We start from the raw sequence: 21,983 nt of genomic DNA, 5'->3' as shown, positions 1-21,983 counted from the left end.
AATCAGAGTTAGTTCATTTTCAGTGGATGGTTCCCTCTGGTGGTGAGGAGGAGGTGGTACAGGAGCATCCTCTGTAACAGAGCCCCTCCCCTGCGAGCGGCTCCTGTCGTGAGGAAGTGGGTGACGCTGGGGTCTTTCACATAGTCGGCAGGGGCCGATTCTCCAGATGCGACCTGTGAAACTCTTCCATGAGAGTCGGGTCAATGATATCCTTAGAGCTTACACAGGATCGTTCTTCCGGGCTGTATCCCTCCCAATCGACCAAATACTGAAGGGTGCCGCCCCAACGTCTGGAAACCAGCAATTCATGCACTTGATATGCCTCCTCGCCATCAACCAGGATAGGCGGGGGGTCTGTGGACTGGATCTCCCCTCCAACTCTCCTCTCGGACCACCAGCGAGTTTCAGGACTGAAACATGGAAAATAGGAAAGATGATATAATTAGAGGGCAGTTCTAAATGGAATGACACTGGAGTTATTTGTCTAGAAATTTTGAAGGGACTCACATACCTGGGGCTGAGATTTCTATATGGTAGCTGGAGGCGGAGTGTCGTGTGGAAAGAGGACCAGAGAGAGCAATTCGCGGAGCAAATATTGTCTTTAATGATCAAACACAGGAGCTTGAGAATAATAGGGAATGCAAACAGAAAAAATCCCAAAGGGAAAAACTGGAACCAAAACTCGTCCTTGTTCAAAAGGAGAAAGCAAAAGCCACCGGCCGCCCCGGCGGATTGAGTACGGTGGACAGCTCCGCAACCTCACAGTAGAGAGAGAGAGAACGGCAGGTCAGGAGACGAGCAGCGGCTAAACTTCCAGGCCCACACTCACAGCACCCCGAACAAACAGGACTAAGACTGGGACAAACGACAGGGGATAAGACATACCAGTTAAGCGTATTTTAGGGGAATAATCTGGCAAGGCAGGTAGGGAGGAAAGGGAAAGTAGGAGTGTTAATCAAAGGAGAAGAGGAAACAGGTGCGGGAAGCCAAGCGCAAAGAGTAGCGCAATGAGGAGCAGCTGAAGGAGATTAACGAGAGAAGAAAGATTAGTGCAAAGTAGGAGAAGAGAAGAAAAAGCATCAGAGAGGGGAGGGGAAAAGGGGAAAGGGAACCAGGATCATGACAGTGCCCCCGCCTCAACGAGCGCCTCCTGGCGCTCCCAAGGGGGAAGCCTGGCGGGAGCGGAGGAAATCATCAATAAGCGAACGGTCCAGAACGTCCCGGGAGGGGATCCAACTTCTCTCCTCGGGACCATAACCCTCCCAGTCCACTAGGTACTGTCGACCCCGACCCCGGCGGCGGACGTCCAATAATCTACGAACCCTGTAGACAGGGGATCCCTCAATCTGAACGGGGGGGGTGGAAGACCGGGGTGGGGCGCGGATAACCGGTTTAATGCAAGACACATGAAAAACAGGATGGACACGACGGAGATTGGGAGGGAGTTGGAGGCGGACCGCGACAGGACTAATAATCTTAGAAACTCGAAACGGCCCAACGAAACGAGGGGTCAATTTGCGTGAGATCGACTGGAGGGGCAGGTTAAGAGTAGACAGCCAAACCCTTTGACCGCAAATATATCTAGGGCTCTTGACTCGGCGGCGATTAGCGATAAGTAGGGTCCGGTCTCTAAAACGGCAAAGAGCGGATCTGACCCTCCTCCAGGTACGCTTACAGCGCTGAACGAACGCCTGAGCCGACGGGACGTTGGACTCCGAGTCCTTGCACGAGAACAGGGGTGGCTGATAACCGAGACTAGCTTGAAAAGGGGATAGCCCAGTGGCCGAGGACGGGAGCGAATTATGAGCATATTCAGCCCAAGGGAGCTGTTCAGACCATGATGCTGGGTTGCGAAACGCAAGACTACGTAATATGCGGCCGATGGTCTGATTGGCTCGTTCGGCCTGACCATTAGTCTGAGGATGGAAACCGGACGAGAGGCTAGCGGATGCACCGATTAAACGGCAGAATTCCTTCCAGAACTGCGAAGCGAATTGTGGACCTCTATCAGAGACAACATCAGAAGGTAGACCATGTAGCTTAAAAACATTCTCAACGACAGTCTGGGCGGTCTCCTTGGCGGAGGGGAGTTTGGGTAGAGGAATAAAATGCGCTGCTTTAGAGAAGCGGTCGATGACAGTGAGGATAACGGTATTTCCAGCCGACGGGGGAAGACCCGAAATGAAATCAAGGGCGATATGGGACCAAGGGCGTGAGGGAATGGGGAGGGGTCTAAGAAGGCCGGCCGGAGGGGAGTTCCCAGATTTCGTCTGCGCGCACACCGCGCAGGCGGCTACAAAACTACGAGTGTCCCGTTCGCGGGAGGGCCACCAGAACCGTTGGCCTATGGAAGCCAGGGTGCCCCTAACGCCGGGATGGGCAGCTAATTTGGACGTATGAGCCCACTGGAGGACAGCCGGACGGACGGATGCAGGGACGAAAAGAAGATTGGAGGGGCATCGACGGGGAGTGGCGGAGTGAGAAAGAGCTCGTTTGACTAGTCTCTCGATTCCCCAGATGGCCGCACCAATCACACGCCCCTCGGGGATAACGGGAACGCGTGACTCGGAGCACTCTGAGGAATCGAAGAGGCGGGACAGAGCGTCAGGCTTGACGTTCTTCGAGCCGGGTCGGTAGGAAATAGAAAAGTCGAAACGGGTGAAAAATAATGCCCAACGAGCCTGACGGGCACTCATCCTCCTCGCAGAACGAATATATTCGAGATTCCTGTGATCCGTCCATACCAAGAAAGGAACGCAGGAACCTTCTAGCCACTGACGCCATTCACTTAGCGCGAGGCGGATAGCGAGTAGTTCACGATTACCCACGTCGTAATTACGCTCGGAGGGAGTTAGTCGGTGCGAGAAATAAGCGCGGGGTGAATCTGACCATCGGAGGCAGATCGCTGGGAGAGTATAGCTCCAACGCCTACTTCGGACGCGTCAACCTCGACTATGAACTGTTTGGAGGGGTCAGGGGTCATTAGGATGGGAGCGGACGTGAAAAGGGTCTTCAGGCGGTCAAAAGCGCACTGGGCGGACTCGGTCCATTCAAAACTGGACTTGACAGAGGTAAGGGCGGTTAGGGGCGCTGCGACCTGACTGTAGTTGCAAATGAAGCGACGGTAAAAATTGGTGAATCCCAAGAAACGCTGCAAGGCGACGCGAGAATCAGGAACTGGCCAGTCAATAACCGCCTTAACCTTAGCGGGGTCCATGCTAATGCCCTCCCCTGAAATGACCGATCCCAAAAAGGTGACCGAGCGCGCGTGAAAGCAGCATTTCTCCGCCTTGACGAACAGCCTATTCTCGAGAAGCCTCTGAAGAACGCGGCGAACCTGCTGGACGTGCACCTGGAGGGAGGGCGAGAAGATAAGAATGTCATCAAGATAGACGAAAACAAATATATTTAGCATGTCTCTAAGAACATCATTTACCAACGCCTGAAAGACCGCGGGGGCGTTTACAAGGCCGAACGGGAGAACGCGATACTCAAAGTGCCCAAGGGGCGTGTTAAACGCGGTCTTCCATTCATCCCCCTCCTTTATGCGAATTAAGTGATAGGCGTTGCGAAGGTCCAACTTCGTGAAGAATTTGGCGCCCTGCAAGACCTCAAAGGCCGATGACATGAGGGGTAATGGATAACGGTTCTTAATAGTTATCTCGTTAAGGCCCCGATAGTCTATACAGGGGCGCAAGGAACCATCCTTCTTCTTAACGAAGAAGAACCCGGCGCCCGCGGGAGAGGATGAGGGAACTATGGTACCTGCGTCCAGGGACTCCGATAGATATTTTTCAAGAGCTTCGCGTTCTAGCCTCGACAGGGAATACAGTCTACCACGAGGTGGCGTAGTGCCCGGGAGAAGGTCGATGCTACAGTCATAGGGACGGTGAGGGGGGAGAGAAGCGGCCCGCGAACGGCTGAAAACCATCCGCAGATCGTGATACTCCTCCGGCACCCCAGACAAATCACCTGGATCTTCCTGAAACACAGAGACAGAGGACACAGGAGGAATGGCAGAGGTTAAACAGTTGACATGACAAGACACATTCCAAGAGAGGATGGTACCCCTTATCCAGTTAATCTGGGGATTATGAAGTATTAGCCAGGGATGCCCTAAAACTACTGGGAAATAAGGAGAATGAAAAGTTAAAAAGGATATGGTCTCACGGTGGTTACCGGAGATAGTTAGTGTTAAGGGTGGAGTCTCATGGTTAACCCTCGGGAGAGAGCTTCCATCTAGAGCAAATAGGGGAGAGGGTGCATCTAACTCCATCAGGGGAATACCTTGCGCACGAGCCCATGACTCATCCACGAAATTGCCCTCGGCCCCAGAGTCGATCAGAGCCCTGCAGGAGGCAGAGGAGCCAGGCCAGCGAAGATGGATCAAGAAGGTGGTGCAGGAGTTAGGAGGAGAGACTAGAGTGGTTGCGCTCGCCAGAAGCCCTCCCCTCACTGACGAGCTCTGTCTTTTAACGGGCACACGGCGACAAAATGCGCAGGTGAAGCGCAATACATGCAGAGTCGATTGACCACTCTTCGCTCTCGCTCTGCAGCGGAAATGCGGATGCCGCCCAGTTGCATGGCCTCAGGTTCAGAGGAGGGAAGTGCCAGGGGATCGGCGGGCGGAGGAGCCAGTAGGGCGGACTCCAGACCCCGAACGCGGCGGCGCTGGTCAAAACGCTTCTCGATGCGTAAGGCCAAGTCGATCAGTGCATCCAGGCGAGTAGGGACCTCCCTGGACAATATCTCATCCCTTATACCCCCGTGGAGCCCCTCCAGAAAACGAGCGAGCAGCGCCGGTTCATTCCAGCCACAGGAGGTTGCCAGAGTGCGGAACTCGATAGAAAAGTCTGTAACTGAGCGCTTACCCTAGCGCAGAGAAGACAAGAGGCGGGAGGCCTCCTCCCCGTAGACAGACCGGTCGAAGACACGGATCATCTCCTCCTTGAAGAGGGAAAAACGCTCGACACACACGGCCCTTGACTCCCAGACTGCCGTTCCCCACTGGCGAGCCCGTCCGGAGAGGAGAGAGATAACGTAGGCGATCCTGGCCCTGTCTCCAGAATAGGTTGACGGCTGGAGGGAAAACACAACCTCGCATTGGATTAAAAAAGAACGGCACTGGGTGGGCTCACCGGAATAGCACGGCGGGTTGTTAATGCGAGGCTCCGTGGAGTGAACTGATCCGGACAGGGCTGGCGGATTGAGGCTACACTGGTGGAGTTGTTTAGCCAGATCCGTCACCTGAGCCGCCAGCGTCTCCACGGCCTGTCTGGCGGCCGATAATTCCTCCTCGTGTTTACCCAGCATAACTCCCTGGATCTCGACGGCCGTCTGTATCGGATGCTCTCTTGCTGGGTCCATAGTTGGCCAGATTATTCTGTCGTGTGGAAAGAGGACCAGAGAGAGCAATTCGCGGAGCAAATATTGTCTTTAATGATCAAACACAGGAGCTTGAGAATAATAGGGAATGCAAACAGAAAAAATCCCAAAGGGAAAAACTGGAACCAAAACTCGTCCTTGTTCAAAAGGAGAAAGCAAAAGCCACCGGCCGCCCCAGCGGATTGAGTACGGTGGACAGCTCCGCAACCTCACAGTAGAGAGAGAGAGATCGGCAGGTCAGGAGTCGAGCAGCGGCTAAACTTCCAGGCCCACACTCACAGCACCCCGAACAAACAGGACTAAGACTGGAACAAACGACAGGGGATAAGACATACCAGTTAAGCGTATTTTAGGGGAATAATCTGGCAAGGCAGGTAGGGAGGAAAGGGAAAGTAGGAGTGTTAATCAAAGGAGAAGAGGAAACAGGTGCGGGAAGCCAAGCGCAAAGAGTAGCGCAATGAGGAGCAGCTGAAGGAGATTAACGAGAGAAGAAAGATTAGTGCAAAGTAGGAGAAGAGAAGAAAAAGCATCAGAGAGGGGAGGGGAAAAGGGGAAAGGGAACCAGGATCATGACACGGAGATCCTTGGTTGAAGGCCATACCCATTGGCCCGGGGTGTATTCTAGACAGAGACGTCGATGTTGATTGGCTTGCTGCTCCTGTCATCTGACAGCATGAAGTAGGTGAGTATGAGCTCGAACCCAGACCTCTCTGCTGTGTTGCAACCAGTCTGTGACTGAGGGTAGGTCGGTGGGTTCACCAGACCAGGGAAACAATGGTGGTTGAAAACCCAGAATGCATTTGATCGGGGTCATGTCGGTCGCTGGTTTGTGAGTTTTGTGCGAATACTGCCCAGAATAAATATCTGCTCCAGTCTGCTTGATGTTGCTGACAGTATGACCTGTGGAATCAGATCACCTCCTGATTCTGACGTTCAGTTTGCCCGTTGTATTGAGGGTGGTAACCCTATTTTTAAGACTGACCTTAACGTTTCTGGAAGATGACAGACCAAACTCTGGAGGTCAAACTTTGGGGTCCTCGATCCGACATGTTGTCCTCAGGTAGACCATAGAGATATCGATCTGTGATTGTGAGTATGGTGGTGTTACCTTGGGAATTGGGCAAGTCGGTGATAAAGTCAATGCAGATGTGAGACCAAGGTCATAGTGGCATAGGCAGAGGATTCAGCAGACTGGCTGGAAGATGTCTGGGTGTTTTGGGTATGTGACAGGTGATACAGTCATGGATGAATCTAGTGGTGTCGGCCAGCTTAGTGGACCACCAGTATTGATTCTTTAGCAAGAGTACTGTGGCAGTTTGATTCTTTAGCAAGAGTACTGTGGCAGTGATTCCAGGGTGACCTGAACTGGGTGTACCATGAACTTGTGAGAGTAGTTGTTGTTGTAGGATCCTGGAGGTTCAGATGTTCGATCTCCGTCATGATATGCCTCTGGACCAGTGTCATAAGAAGATTCTCAAGAAGGATAGAGTCGTTATTAGGGAGTCGAACGCTTTTGTCAGACTGGCAAAGAGAGTGTCAGCCTTGGTGTTCTTTGTACCTGGCCTGTATGTGACAAAATCTTGAAACAAAATCTTGAATCAAAATCTTGTGAAGAAAAGTGCCCACCTGGCCTGTCTGAGATTGAGACATTTAGCTGAATGTAGATATTCCAGGTTCTTGTGATCGGTTAAGACAGTGAATGGGCAAGTTGTTCCCTCCAGCCAATGCCACCATTTATCCAGTGCTAGTTTCATGATCAGGAGTTAATCGACCTCCAGAATGAATGGGCATTCTGGGTCTGGATGTCGGAGGATCGGGGCAGTGGTTTACAGAGTCTTTAGTTCGTCGAAGGCTAGGAGAGACTCTTGGGACCAACTCAGTCTGTTTTTGTGTCATTTAGTCATGGTAGTCAGAGGGGCAGTGACTGATCTGAATTTCCTAATAATTAATCTGTAGAAGTTTGCAAACCCCAGGAAATGTTGTAACTCCTTCACCGTCTGAGGGTGTGGCCAATCCAACACTGCTTTGTCTTTTTTCTCATCCACGGCTACTCCCTCCTGACTGATAATTTCCTTGAGGAAAGAAGTGCTGGTTTGATGGAACTCGCATTTCTCAGCCTTGGTGTAGAGTTGGTACTGGATAAGGCATTTCAGCACTAACCTCACATGGTGGACGTGTTTAAAAGAGCTTTAATGTGTCCTCAATCCACACAGTCTGGGGTGCAAGAGTGTGAAATGACAGGGCATACTCAGCTGCCGACCTCCTTCCTTGAGTCAGCTTTAATAAACGGTCACCCGCGGCTCTCCCCTCATCTGGGTGTTCGAACACTTTGCAGAAAGTTTGGAGAATGGCTTTGAAGGTGGAGAAGGATGAACTGTCAGTCCTTCATACAGCGGTAGCCCAATCCACTCCTCTTCCAGCCTGCAGTGAACAAATGAAAGCAATGCCGCTGGAATCTGTGGGGTATAGCAATGGTTGCCTGTTGACAAAGAGCCAACACTGAAGAAGCCCTTGAATGAGGTGCAGGTGTGGAGAGTGATGAGGTGTGATTGTAGTCAGGTGTGATGTGAGTGATCAGTCCCAGGTATGAGGGATGATGGGTAATGGAGTCAGAGTTTGTTATTATTCAGGGGACGGTTCCCTCTGGTGCTGAGGAGGAGGCGGTATGAGAACCTCCTCTGTAACTATTAGACACATGCTCAGAAATCACTGTTATAGGCTGAAAGAGTTTTTTAGTTGTTTAGTTTCTGCTTTCTGTTTTCTGTGAACAGTGAACTATTTTTGCAGTATTTGCAGTGTGCAGTATTTTGATCCTTCTGACCATTAGATCAGGATTTGATTTTACTCAGACTGAAATGAATGTGAACATTGTAGAACGTACTGCACACAGCTCGTTTAGATGCAGTGTTGAATGTGATGTCTACTGTAAGCTTGTATTCATGCATGGGAAGTCCTCTGCAGTCTCTTCAGCGCTGAAGTCGATCCTCAGCAGCTCTGGGTCTGATTCCTGAAGTGAGCACAAAACATTGTGTCCGGCCACGGCCTCGTTCATTTGCATCTCCTGCCACTTTCTCTCTCTTAAGAGCTGTAATTGCAGGCAGAGGAAGCTCTTCACTGCTGTGCTGCTAATACTGCTGAAAGCCCTGAAGGGTTTTTAAACATTATTTGCATATAATCAGTGAGTGAGAACAGAGGATCAGTGCAGTAAATAAAGAAGTGGTATTCAGTGTTTCCCATTCACTCCTGCAGTGAGTGTAGAGAGGAGCAGCACGTGTGTTTCTGTGAGATACAGGTCACTGATGTTTAGGCCTCTGAGAATAATAATATACTTGAGAATAATACTGCGAATAATGCTTCACTTGACATTTTAATTAAAACATTCATTATGTAAAGTGTCCTTGGGTTTTAAAAGGCACAATATAAATAAAACATTATTATTATTATTATTATTATTATTATTAAAATGTTATAATTTGTTTTATTTGAAAACCTAATGAAACCTACATAAATAAGCTACAAAGATGACATAAACAATAACTTTATTTTGGTTTCTTTACATATTTTTGGATAGCATAATAAATATATAGTAATAAAATACTTTTAAATTAATTTTCTAAGTAGTTTATAGCTTATAAACTGTAGTCTCTATGTTTTTAATACATGAATATGGCATGTCAAATATTGAGTGCTTTATTCACTGTCACTGTAATTTACTAATTATAGTTCCACAAATGCAAAGAGATAAATCATATACAGTGATAAGAACAAGAATAACAATAATTTGTATATATTAAATCTAATTAATATTTAATAAATCTATAGGTAATTGCCTTTAATTGTGTATTTCTTGTGACCTAATCTAAAGTGAGAACTATTTACTTCTGATACTCCTCTACTACTGGTTTAATACTCTACACTCATTGGGAATGGTTGGCAAGTCTTTAAGAAAGGATAATTGAACATGATTTAATGCTTTTTCTTTTGTTGTAGTTTGTTATCTAGCTATGAGATATGAATGCAGAGAGAATGGACTGTAAGCCAGTAGTTTCGCTGTGTTCCTCTACTGTGTTGTTGATGCTCAGCAGAGATGCAGCCACTTACTTTGACCTTTGGTTGCTTTTAAAGGAAAGTCTTGTGCTGATTCGAGTGCAGCAGTGCATTAGTCCTGCATGTTTCCCTTCACACACACTTTGCAGTGCTTGTGTGTGTGTGTTATGTGAAGGCTCCAGGTCATGAAGTGAACATTATCTCTGTGATCTCCATGCAGAAGCAGGTTTGCTCTGTCTAATGCTGACGGCTGTCTGTTGTGCTTGTGTTGGACAGGAATGCGTCTGGTCCTGGACTGCAGGGCTTTCTTCGGCTACAGCGGAGAATCGCGGCCCATCATCTACTGGATGAAGGGAGATAAGTTCGTGGAGGAGCTGGAAGGACATATACGAGAGAGTGAAGTCAGGTACTGCATTACTTGAATTAAGAGCATTAAACTGTGGTCAGATGAGCGTGCGTGAGCTGAAGAACAGAGCGGTGTTGTATAACACACACTCACAGGCTACAGGAAGAGCAGCATGATGAGCACACAGAGACCTCTAGTGGACAAAACGTGTGCTCATCTGCTGTCACACACATGCATGAGACAGTGTCCAACTGTACACTATACATTACTGTGTGCAGTACAGCATCATATACAAAACTCCATACACTATACAGTCACAATATGCAATATGTACAGTACCTGTGAGACACTGTGATGTGCACCTAAAGGACCCTCAGATCAGTGCAGTAGAGATAGTCTTCATGAAAACCCTGTCCAGAGCATCCAGAAGCTCAGACTGGGCAGAAGGTTTACCTTTCAGCAGGACAATGAGCTTAAAAACACAATATGTTCAAGACATGTTGGACAATGCTGTTCTTCCAACTTTGTGGGATTAGTTTGGGGAGGACCGTTTCTCTTCCAGCATGACTGAGTACATAAAGAAAGCTCTGTAAAAGCTGGATGAGTTTGGAGTAGAAGAATTCGACTGGCTCTGACCTCAACCCATCAGAACAGAGATTGAGAGCCAGGTCTTCTCATCCAATGTCAGAGTCTGACCTCACAAATGATCTACTGGATGAATGTGCAAAAGACCCACAGAAATGCCCCAAACTCATGTAGAATCTGTTATAACTGCAAAGAAGGCAATGTCATTAGTCCCCTGTAGGTGTAATTGTCCATATATGCTGTCGACTGATGACTGTATAGTACACTCACTTTGTGTCTAATGAAGCTGCACAGCTGGGAAATCATGCCCATGATAAAGTTATGTGACAAAAACAAAAGCCTTTGGACTACTTCCAGTTTACTCATTTCAAATTAAGTTATGAATGAACTTTTTCCCTCCCAAAAACCACACAAACAGATGGTCTGAAGTAATTCTGCATCTAATCCTAGTGTGACCGCCATTACACTCAGCAAGAACCAGAGCTCCAGCAGCACGAGCCCATCACACTCATAATTCCATCTGCTAAACACACACGCACACACACATGTACACACACACACACACACACACACACAGATGAGCGCGTGCACACATACACATACACACTCACACACACACACGTACAAACTGTATATTCTATCGCCCTACACCAACCCTACACCTAACCCTCACAGGAAACTGTGCATTTTTAGATTGTCAAATATAAAAAAAAATGTCCACACAAGGTCAAGATTTACTGGTATAATTATCCATGTGGGGACATTTGTCATTGATCATTATCACCCATACCGTGATAAATAGCAGGTACACACAGTGTATTAAGGCAGTGATGAGCTACAGGTGTGAAAGAGTGTGGACTCATCTTGAGTCCAGGTGAAAGAAGAAAATCAGTTCTTGGAAAATTCATTTCAGTGAGTAGCTGACATTACACGTGTCCTGCTGTGATGGCCAAAACCACCTGCTAATTACTTGTTCTGAGGACATGCTCATTTGTTAAAATAATAGTAATATTAAAACCCTTGATTTAAAGTGACAGTAAAGATATTTATATTGTTACAAAAAAAAATCAATTTCTAATAGATGCTTATTTTTCTTTTGAACTTTATATTTATAAAATTATCCTGAAAAAAATTGAGTAATGAGTAATAATGTAAATTGATGGAAATGGAGTAAATTCTAATAATATTTCACAATATTTATGTTGTATTGTATTCTGAAACAATGAGAGGTTTATTCCAGAAATATTAAAAGAATGTGTTCTGACACAGATGAGATCAGCCAAGCCCAGCAAACATCAGTAATCAAATGCAGCATTGCTTCAGTGATCTGTCACATAACTGCTCTGATGGTGTTTCATGTTTGAGTCACTGTCAGCCGTTATCTATGCTCATCTTCCTTTGATGTCTGTTTGATCTGTATGAATTACTCCTTCATTTCAGGTGGATAATGCTCTTCTATTACTCTTAGAGATGCTGGATCTGTATTCACAGTGGAGCTTTCTTCATGTTTCACATCTAAAGTATAAAGAATAAAGAATTACTCAGGAAAATTGCCTGGTTGAATGTCACCACTGACAGGAAGCACTGGAGAATAATAGACCTGTCTCTGGTTTTTATTGTAACTTTAGTCCGTTTTGAAAGGGTGACATTTCAGAATATGGAATTGATCTTTCTCAGTGCTTTTATTTTATATAAATGAAACTTGAGAATAGAATAACACATCATGATTTTTAAACAATATGTATCCTAGGAATATTTTAATAGGACTAATATTTTATGGATGCCTCAGCTCTTCGTTTCCATTTTTTAATGTGAATCCAAATATGAGATCAAGATCTAAAGAGATCAATTTTCCTCAAAGACCTAATAATCAGAATTTATTCAGACTGAAATGTGAAACATGTCTGTTCAGTATGTTCAATTAAATTCAAGTTTTTTTGTATAGCGCTTTTTACAATGCAAATCATTACAAAGCAACTTTACAGAAAATTAAGTTTCTACAATATTTAGTAGTACTGTAGCTTATCATTGGTGACTGTCAGTTTATGTGCATATGGCAGAAATTTTCGAAAAAATTAATACAAGATGTAGTCAGCCAGACGATGAACATTATTAACAGCAATTATTAAATGATGCAGTCACACTTGTAGCAATATTAGTTAGTTCTGTTTGTTGATTCAGGGTCAGCATCATCTGGGGTCCTCTGAGGGTCAGCATCATCTCTTCTCAGGTGTTCTGGATCCAGACTGGAGCTTGTGTAAATCCTAGTTACCACGGGATGAAGATCCAGCAGAAACAGAGAAACACATCGAGACATCATTAGCATAGCTGCTGTTCCAACAGAGTTAAATGATTTAGTTAAACCCAAGATAAAGAATAAGAATGTGCATTTGATCAGATACAACTGCAGTCACAAATTATTAGATACATTATTTGAATGCTTGGTGAAAGAGATGTGATTTTAATCTAGATTTAAACAGAGAGAGTGTGTCTGAACCCCGAACATTATCAGGAAGGCTATTCCAGAGTTTGGGAGCCAAATATGAAAAAGCTCTACCTCCTTTAGTGGACTTTGCTATCCTAGGAACTACCAAAAGTCCAGCGTTTTGTGATCTTAGGGAGCATGATGGGTTGTAACGTGGTAGAAGCCTAGTTAGGTACTTAATAGGTACTTGGGTAACTTAATTCGTATGACAGACGCAACAGCGAATGGCACAGTGGATTGTGTTCACCGACAATGTTTTCTGGAAGTATTCCTGAGCCCATGTTGTGATTTCCATTACAGTATCATTCCTGTATGTGATGCAGTGTCGTCTAAGGGCCGAAGATCACAGGCATCCAGTATGGTTTTCCGGCATTGACCCTTACACACAGAGATTGTTCCAGATTCTCTGAATCTTTGGATGATATTATGCTCTATAGATGATGATAACTTCAAACTCTTTCAATTTATCTCTGAGAAACTCTTTCTGATATTGCTCCACTATTTTTCGCTGCAGCATTGGGGGAATTGGTGATCCTCTGCCCATCTTGACTTCTGAGAGACACTGCCAATCTGAGAGGCTCTTTTTATACCCAATCATGTTGCCAATTGACCTAATAAGTTGCAAATTGGTCCTCCGGCTGTTCCTTATATGTACATTTAACTTTTCTGGCCTCTTATCACTACTGGTCCCAACTTTTTTGGAATGTGTAGCTCTCATGAAATCCAAAATGAGCCAATATTTGGCATGACATTTCAAAATGTCTCACTTTCAACATTTGATATATTATACATATTCTGTTGTGAATAAAATACAAGTTTATGAGATTTGTAAAATTATTCCATTCCTTTTTTACTCACAATTTGTACAGTGTCACAACTTTTTTGGAATCCGGTTTGTATATAGCTGAGTATCATCAGCATAACAGTGGAAACTAATCCCGTATTTTCTAATAATATGTATATTAAATGGCAACATGTATATGAAAATAGCAGAGGACCTAGGACAGATCCTTGTGGTACTCCATATTTTACTGGTGATAAATGAGTTGACTCCCCATTTAAAAAAAAAAAAAGTGGTAGCGATTGGACCGGTAGGATCTAAACCATCTTAGAGCCTATCCTTGAATACCTGTATGGATTTGTAATTGATCTATGAGTATGTCATGATCTATGGTACTTTAAAATAAAATTGTTATTTTTCTTAAATACTTAATTTCTGTCATCAAACTTTTAAGTAAGATTAGGCTTAATGTCAACCATTTTTTTGTATTTATAAATTTTTTTCTCAAAATAATGTGAGTCATGAAATAGATTACACTTGTCTAGGTGGGTCATGGAATGGAAAAGTTTGGGAACCCCTGCGATAGACGATATATTCACAAGTTATAGAAAAGACAAATTATGGTGTATAAAATAGATTTTTAAGATGAAAAATAAATAATGTAACGCAGCACCAAGATCAAGTAAAATTAGAAATGAGATGCAGCCTTGATCTGACGCATGAAGCAGGTCATTTGTAATTTTAAGAAGTGCAGTTTCTGTGCTATGATGGGGCCTGAAACCTGACTGAAATTCTTAATAGAGATTTTTTTTTTTTTTGCAGGAAGGAGCTCAATTGAGCAGATAAAACTTTTTTTTACAAATTTTAGACATTAATGCAAAATTTGAAATGGGCTTATAATTGGCCAGTTCATTATGATCTAGATGTGGTTTCTTAATATGAGGCTTAATAACCGCCATCTTGAATGGTTTTGGTACGTGAACTAAAGATAACGACTCAAGACTATGAGTTTCTTTCTTGAGAGAGTGAGTATTACTGTTATACCATGGCACAGTACTTTTTTCTCTAACTTTTTCAAATTGATGGGGGCAACATCTTCTAATATATTAGAGAAAATAGTGCCCATGTTGCCAGTCATTTCGTCTAGTTCATGTGTATTTATAGGGACACATAGAGACACAGCAATTAAGATAAATCAGGCAAGTTATTTGCAAATCTGTCTTTGGTGGCAGGTAACAGACACAGTCTTAATAGAATGAACAGCACAAGATGTTGTCTGAAAGGAGTTCCGCTCCACTCTGCTGGGGTGCAGGCCATCAGCGCAAAAAAAGCCTAGGATGCTCCCAGAAAAGATTCCAGTTATTAACAAAGAGCAGTTTCTGTTCTTTAGACCATGACAATAACCATTAATTTAAAGTAACAAGTCAACTTTTTGTTCACTCATCGATACATGGGAAGTGGTCCGACACGATAATCGTAGCCGTGGGCATCGTGCTGCGCACCATCTCGATCAGGTTAACCCCGGCATGAAGCATGACTACTCTGGGGCTCACGTCAGCCTTTAGGAACACGAGCACCAGGGAAACGGTGAGTGTGAACTTCACCTGTGGCTAGTGTAGCATGGGCATGTCGGACGATGGAGTCTCTGACAATCACAGTATCACATTCTGTGTCGCGGAGGGGAGCGAAGTGGTTCCGGGGGGAGAAGTCGTCGACCCAATGTACTTGCTACATCATTAGAAGAATGGCATCTACGCTAATATTAGTCTGTTTCTCTCTTATTCTGAGGTCACCGTGGCCACCAGATCCAGTCTGTTTCCAGATCAGAGGGTCACTGCAGTCACCCGGATCCAGTACGTATCCAGACCAGATGGTGGATCAGCACCTAGAAAGGACCTCTACTGCCCTGAAAGACAGCGGAGACCAGGACAACTAGAGCCCCAGATACAGATCCCCTGTAAAGACCTTGTCTCAGAGGAGCACCAGGACAAGACCACAGGAAACAGATGATTCTTCTGCACAATCTGACTTTGCTGCAGTCTGGAATTGAACTACTGGTTTCGTCTGGTCAGAGGAGAACTGACCCCAACTGAGCCTGGTTTCTCCCAAGGTTTTTTTCTCCATTCTGTCACCGATGGAGTTTCGGTTCCTTGCCGCTGTCGCCTCTGGCTTGCTTAGTTGGGGTCACTTCATCTACAGCGATATCATTGACTTGATTGCAAATAAAAACAGACACTATTTAAACTGAACAGAGATGACATCACTGAATTCAATGATGAACTGCCTTTAACTATCATTCTGCATTAATGACACACTGTTTTCCAAATGAATGTTGTTCAGTTGCTTTGACGCAATGTATTTTGTTTAAAGCGCTATATAAATAAAGGAGACTTGACTTGACTTGACCGGGGCCTGGCTCGCGTCCTCCACTGTGGATACACCCAGGGTCCGTGGTGTCCCAGTGCTGGATATGGGGCATCTGGGAAGATCGCGTCCTGGGTGTGTGTCCTCACCTGCACTCAAAGGTAGACATATATGAGCCATTAAAGCAAGTAACAGTGAGTAATGGTAATGTGTGTGAATAGAGTATTAGCAATGCAAGCGGGATTAGCGGCAATCATGCTGGAGGCGAATGGGCTATAAGCTAAATAGCGGACTCAGGAAATCAAAATAAAACCAGTGATAACAAGGTGCTCTGATTGTTTTTTGTTATAGAATAGGATAGAGCAGGGGTTTTCAAACTGTGGGTTGCGACCCATTCGTGGGTCACAGAATGGAACAAGGTGGGTCGCACAAAGTCACTTGGCTGCAGCTAAATTTGCATTTTAATAAAACACACACACAAAGTTCAATCTAGGGCTGCATGAATGAGATGAGTGGGGTGGGGCCGAGAGCCATGGGAATGGAGCGAGGGCTGGAATGAGTTCGTCTATCCCCAGCAACTCACTCCAGCCCACCCCCTCAAGCATCCATGGTGGCAGACTCCCTCACCCTGCTCAATGGCACCGCGGATTCACCTCAGCAGCGAGGGATCTTCGGCATCGTGTTCCTCCTTCCGTTCCTCCTATATTCACAAGTTATAGAAAAGACAAATTACGGTGTATAAAATAGATTTTTAAGATGAAAAATAAATAATGTGACGGAGCTCAAACTCAATACACACGGCAGCAACACAGGAAGTGACGTCTTCAGTATACAGTATGTTCAGTATATACATTAAAGCCTTTCTGCTTTTGTAATTTTGATCTTTTGTATGTTTCGCCTATGAAAATCGTTTGACACAGTTTCTTTTTTTCAGTTGCTTTCACACATTTTCAAAACTTTGCCTCATTTTTTTTTTTTACTTTATACACAATCCAAGAATTGCACACAAAAAGCGAAATGCCTCACAACTCTCTTGCAAAATGAAACACTAAATTCAAAATATCACAAACACACCTCAAAAGCAAACATTTGCAAAAACCTTTGCCATAATATTAATTGCTGATAGATTTTTGTCTGCTGCATAGAGAATTGTGTGTTGTGTTTTGCAAAAAGTGTTTTATGAAATTGAAAACTGAGTCAAAGTCTGAGAATTAGTGTATGGTTTTACAGATTTGGAGTGTGCTTCTGCTTTCAGGAATGACTCTGTGTGTAAGCAGTTGAAAAATATGTTCCTGTCGATTAGTGATAGAGGATTATGTTAGCAGTGCAAAAGGTTGTGAGTTCAATTCCCAGAGAACACACATGCTGGTAAAAAAAATAAAAGTGGATAAAAGTTTCTACTAAATGCATAAAATTGTAAAAAAAAAAAAAAAAACTGTTTCATTTATTTTGCATTATCAAACCAATATTAAGTTAGAATATCTCAACACTTGGCTGTCAGATAATGAGTCAAGAAGGAGACAAACTGCTTATAATGTTCTGGTCCATTAGACACGCTGAGAACAGAAGAGCATGATGGGATACAGGATCTGCGCAGCAGGCTCTGTTTTATACTGCCAAATGTAATGCTCCATGCATGAAGAACGTTTCCATATCTGCGTCATTCTGCAGAAACTGCATGACTAGTGTGAAAGTGTGCTAATGTGTGTGTGTTCAGGGTGATGCGGGAGTTTCTGGGGGAGAAGGAGGTGGAGCTGTCGCTGATCTTTGACGCTGTGGAGGAGACAGACCTGGGAAACTACACCTGTACGGTGGAGAACCACATCGGCCGAGGCAGCGGGAGCGCCATCCTGCAGAAGAAAGGTGAAGGGCTCAGATGAACACACAGTAGCCGGCTGGAGATGAGTTTCATTATCTTGCTGTCTTCCTCATCTTCATCGCTCCTCTCTGTGTTCTCATGAATACGACTGAACTCTGACTCTCTCATTCATATAACAGCAGTTATAAACCAGGAGCAGATATTAAAAAGTGCTTCACACTGAGCACGTATCAGTTATCCTGCTCAAACAGTACCAGTATCTCTCTCACAAACATCATAAGAGTAACTTAGTGTTTCAGGCACTGACATAAATTCATATGCATTGTGCACTTAAAAGAAAGGTATTATCATCCTTTCTTTTGTATTCTTCTGCAGTGTTTCACATATCCATACAGTCTTCAAGAAATGGCTAAAAACTATTGCTTTCATCTATACTTGACTCTTTAACACTTGCTCTCTCTATTTATATTCTTATTATCTTTTAATTATTATAAAAAATAATAATAATAACAATAACTTTAGCCTCTAACTCTAGCACTCTCTATTCTATTTCTATTTTATCTGCTTATTTATTATTTGAATGAATAAATAAATAAATAATCTTGCTATGTGTACTGCGTTAGATTAACCAATATTCATCACAGCACTCGTACTCTTTTGTTGGTCTGATTGCACAGATACATTTTGGCTCATTAAACTCTGTGAATGATGCTCACTCAATCAACCACAACACTCAACAAATCACAGATGTATATGAATCCATCTTTAGACAGACTATTGGTGATGTAGTGGTGAGATGTGCTGGACGTGACATTTTATTTATGACAGTTCAAGTGGAGAAAGAATGATGACACTACCAATGGAAAGTTTGGAATAATTACAGTATTTTTTATTTTTTTTATTTTTTTAAATATAAAAAATCACTAAGGCTGAATTTATTCGATCAAACACACATCAAATCAAGAGCAATAGTAAAGACATTTATTATGTTGAAAATAAACATACCATTCCTCAAAAAATAAAAAAAATAAAAAAATCCTGGAAAAAGTATCACAGTTCCCACAATGAATCAAGAAAGAAAGAAAGAACATACAGTATGAGAAAAAAGAGAAGCTGCTCAACTGCTGAAAGTGCAAGTTTGCATCCCAGGAATAAATGTAATTTTAAAACAGTTCTTTTAAATTATCTTTTAAAGTTCTTTTTTAACAGTTCTTTTAAATTATAATGCTATTTCAATATTACTGTTTTTGATAAATGTATACTTGTGTACCTTATGAATTAAGTTATAAAGAAGTCTGTTTCCTCGTGCAGATGTGTACAGGCTGGAGTTGGTTGGTGGACTGGGTGCCATCATGCTGATATTGGGGATCTTCACAGCCATCTATAAGTGCTATAATGTGGAGATCATGCTGTGCTACCGACGACACTTCGGCAGCGATGAGGCCAATGACGGTATGCAAGAAGGACATGAACAATAAAAGTTTCTGCTTCTAATTACAAATATTTTGGGGCAAGATTTTTTTTCAAGTCATGCAAAAAAAAAAAAAAAAAAACTTTTACTACTGTAATGTTGGATCAGTTCTGAACACATCGCTAAGAAAGCCTTGATAAGGCCTTAATGCAATTGTTTGTCTCTACAAAATGCATACAATACATATATCATAACATCAAGAGTTACCTACACCCTCAGAAAAAAAAAGAGTACAAAAGTTCTCACCGGGGTAGTACTATTGAAGTACTATTGAAAAAGGTATACCTTTGTACCTTATCTTCCCCTAAACAGTGATTATCATTAATTTAAAAGTACATATTAGTACTTAAGTCGGAGGATTCAACCTATGTGCACCTCTGAGGAACCTGATAACCAGATTCTGCCTCCCCACCGATCTGCCTCCCACGGTGTCGTGGTTAGCCGCAATTGCGGCCACATATACCTTAAGTGTAGAAGCATACAGGTGCCTGTCCGTGCCCCCATGGAGGAAGGAGAGCATAGATCCGATGCCACATCTCGGAGGGTACAACTGCCTTGTTGAGGGGGCTCTAGCCTGAGTAATGTCTCTAAGTTCCTTCTGGTCACAGGGTTAACTCTGCCTGAGGGTTAACATTCTGAACATAAGCTTGTGAAGGGCCTGGTTCAGAGTCCTCAAATCCAGGATTGGCTGGAGCCCCCTACCCTTCTTGGGTACAATGAAGTATGGGCTGTAAAACCACTTCTTCCTTGCAGCCAGGGGGACAGGCTCAGTTGCACCCTTCTTGACAAGGTTTGTGACTTCCGCCCAAAGACCTGTGGTATTCTCAGCTCATACTGAGGTGACCCTAATGCCCCTGAACCTGGGTGGGCGCCTGTCGAACTGAATCACATAGCCAAGCCAAATTGTTCTGAGGAGAACAATCGATAGGAATTGGAGAGGCTTGACCAAGCTTCCAGATACACTGGTCTCAAAAGAATGTTGTGGTGGAGCCAAATTCACCTCCCGTGAGGAGAGGGATGAGCTCTCAAACTCATCCAGAAACTCGACCGGTAAACATGAATCAAGGGAAGAATGGGAAGCTCGTGGGGATTGCTCAGGTGAAACTGATCCCACTTCCCCATGCTCTTCCGCAGCACACATCACTGCGGCCTCATACCCAGAGGTAGAAGGACCCGAGCGGCAAGCAGCAACGGTGACCTGGGGTCTTTTACAAAGAACCTGAGCAAAGTGGGGCACAGACCATCCACAAGCGCTGTCTCAGTGTGTGAGCATGACCCAAACACTGAAAACAATGATTGTGCTGGTCGTCTTTGGAGATGTGTCAGCCACAACCAGAAACACACAGAAATCTAACATCTTTATTTCCCTTTTCAAACACAACCAATCAGAATGACACTAATTCATTAGTGCCTCACAATAACTCCCCACCTGCTTCACTGAATACCAACCAATCATAGCTTTAGAACAGGCCTATAAACACACATCTACACAACAACATATGCTTGATGTTTCATTTCTGTGGTACCTTTTAAAACTATATTCACAACCACAAATGCCCCAGTGTCCAAAAAACCCCAGCAATTGTTGGATTTGTGTGTATTGGTAAAACATATAAAAAAAGACAAAGTTTAAAAAATGTGTGTAAGCAGTTGAAAAATAAAACCGTAAGCATGAAGCTGCATCCCTAAACTAAAGCCCCAGTGGAGCCTGAGCAGTACACAAAAATCATAATTTAATGTGTAATATGATGAAAGAATTGACCTGTTGAATACAACATATCTGTTCCTTACAGACAACAAGGAATATGACGCCTACCTGTCCTACACCAAAGTGGACCTGGAGTCGGTGGAGCATGAGATGAGCGAGGAGGAGCTGTTCGCTCTGGAGATCTTACCAGACGTTCTGGAGAAACACTATGGATATAAACTCTTCATCCCGCACCGGGACCTTATTCCCAGCAGCAGTAAGAGCAACACCTGACATTCACACTCTTACAGTCAGCAAAACACACAGCAGAAGACATGTTTGAGTGCTCAGAGTTGATGATGTAAAGAACTGACTCTCTCGGTTCATGAGTGTGTTTGATCTGTGCACGTCCAGCGTAGTATTATAGATGTGTTCTGCTTGGTTACTGCAACTCTACAATCATTATATAATCAATTCTAGAGTGCTGGAAACATGTGTAAGGGATACTGTCGCAAAATAATCACAGACAGGCCTGTTCCACAAATGTAAGTTGAACAAACTCAGGATTCCAGTGTTGGTTTTGCTTTGACAAAACAAAACAAACCCAACTTTGTTTAAACAGTACCACTACCCACATTGTACACTTTTGTCAACTTGTGGCAGACCCTGAGCTTGTGATTAGTCCACAGTCACATGCACAGGGATGTGTGACATCTGCAGCAAACAGAGAGTCATGTGAAACAGGAAGAGAGAGTGCCATTCACTTCCTGTGAGCGACCCGCTTCTCAGATGATGATGAAGGATTGCTATAAATAATATGATGGGCACAGAAGCTTGTGGACTGCTGAAGAGAGAGAAAATAGCTGAACAGAAAAATATACCACAACCGTGATGTGGATCAATAGCTATGTTAAAACACACCCTCATAATGATGTTTAGGCAATACTGTGATTAAACTTCACTGCATGCAAACACAATATGTCAACCATTGTACATTACATCGATGCAAATAA

The 21,983-nt window shown here is 44.0% G+C and overlaps 1 protein-coding gene across 1 annotated transcript in view; it reads left to right on the top strand.

The window, feature by feature from the left end:
• Window positions 1–21,983, top strand: part of LOC113113511 (X-linked interleukin-1 receptor accessory protein-like 2) — a 201,463-nt gene that overhangs the window by 176,243 nt on the left and 3,237 nt on the right. Inside the window, exons 7-10 of the mRNA XM_026279735.1 lie at window positions 9,709–9,838; window positions 17,711–17,856; window positions 19,124–19,264; window positions 21,077–21,247. Coding sequence (XP_026135520.1) covers window positions 9,709–9,838; window positions 17,711–17,856; window positions 19,124–19,264; window positions 21,077–21,247 — 588 coding nt within the window. The remainder of the gene's footprint in view (window positions 1–9,708; window positions 9,839–17,710; window positions 17,857–19,123; window positions 19,265–21,076; window positions 21,248–21,983) is intronic.

Source organism: Carassius auratus, chromosome 14, assembly GCF_003368295.1.
Source record: "Carassius auratus strain Wakin chromosome 14, ASM336829v1, whole genome shotgun sequence".
NCBI lineage: Eukaryota > Metazoa > Chordata > Actinopteri > Cypriniformes > Cyprinidae > Carassius > Carassius auratus.
The sequence above is the reverse complement of the archived record's forward strand: the minus strand, read 5'-3'. Positions and strand labels throughout refer to the sequence as shown.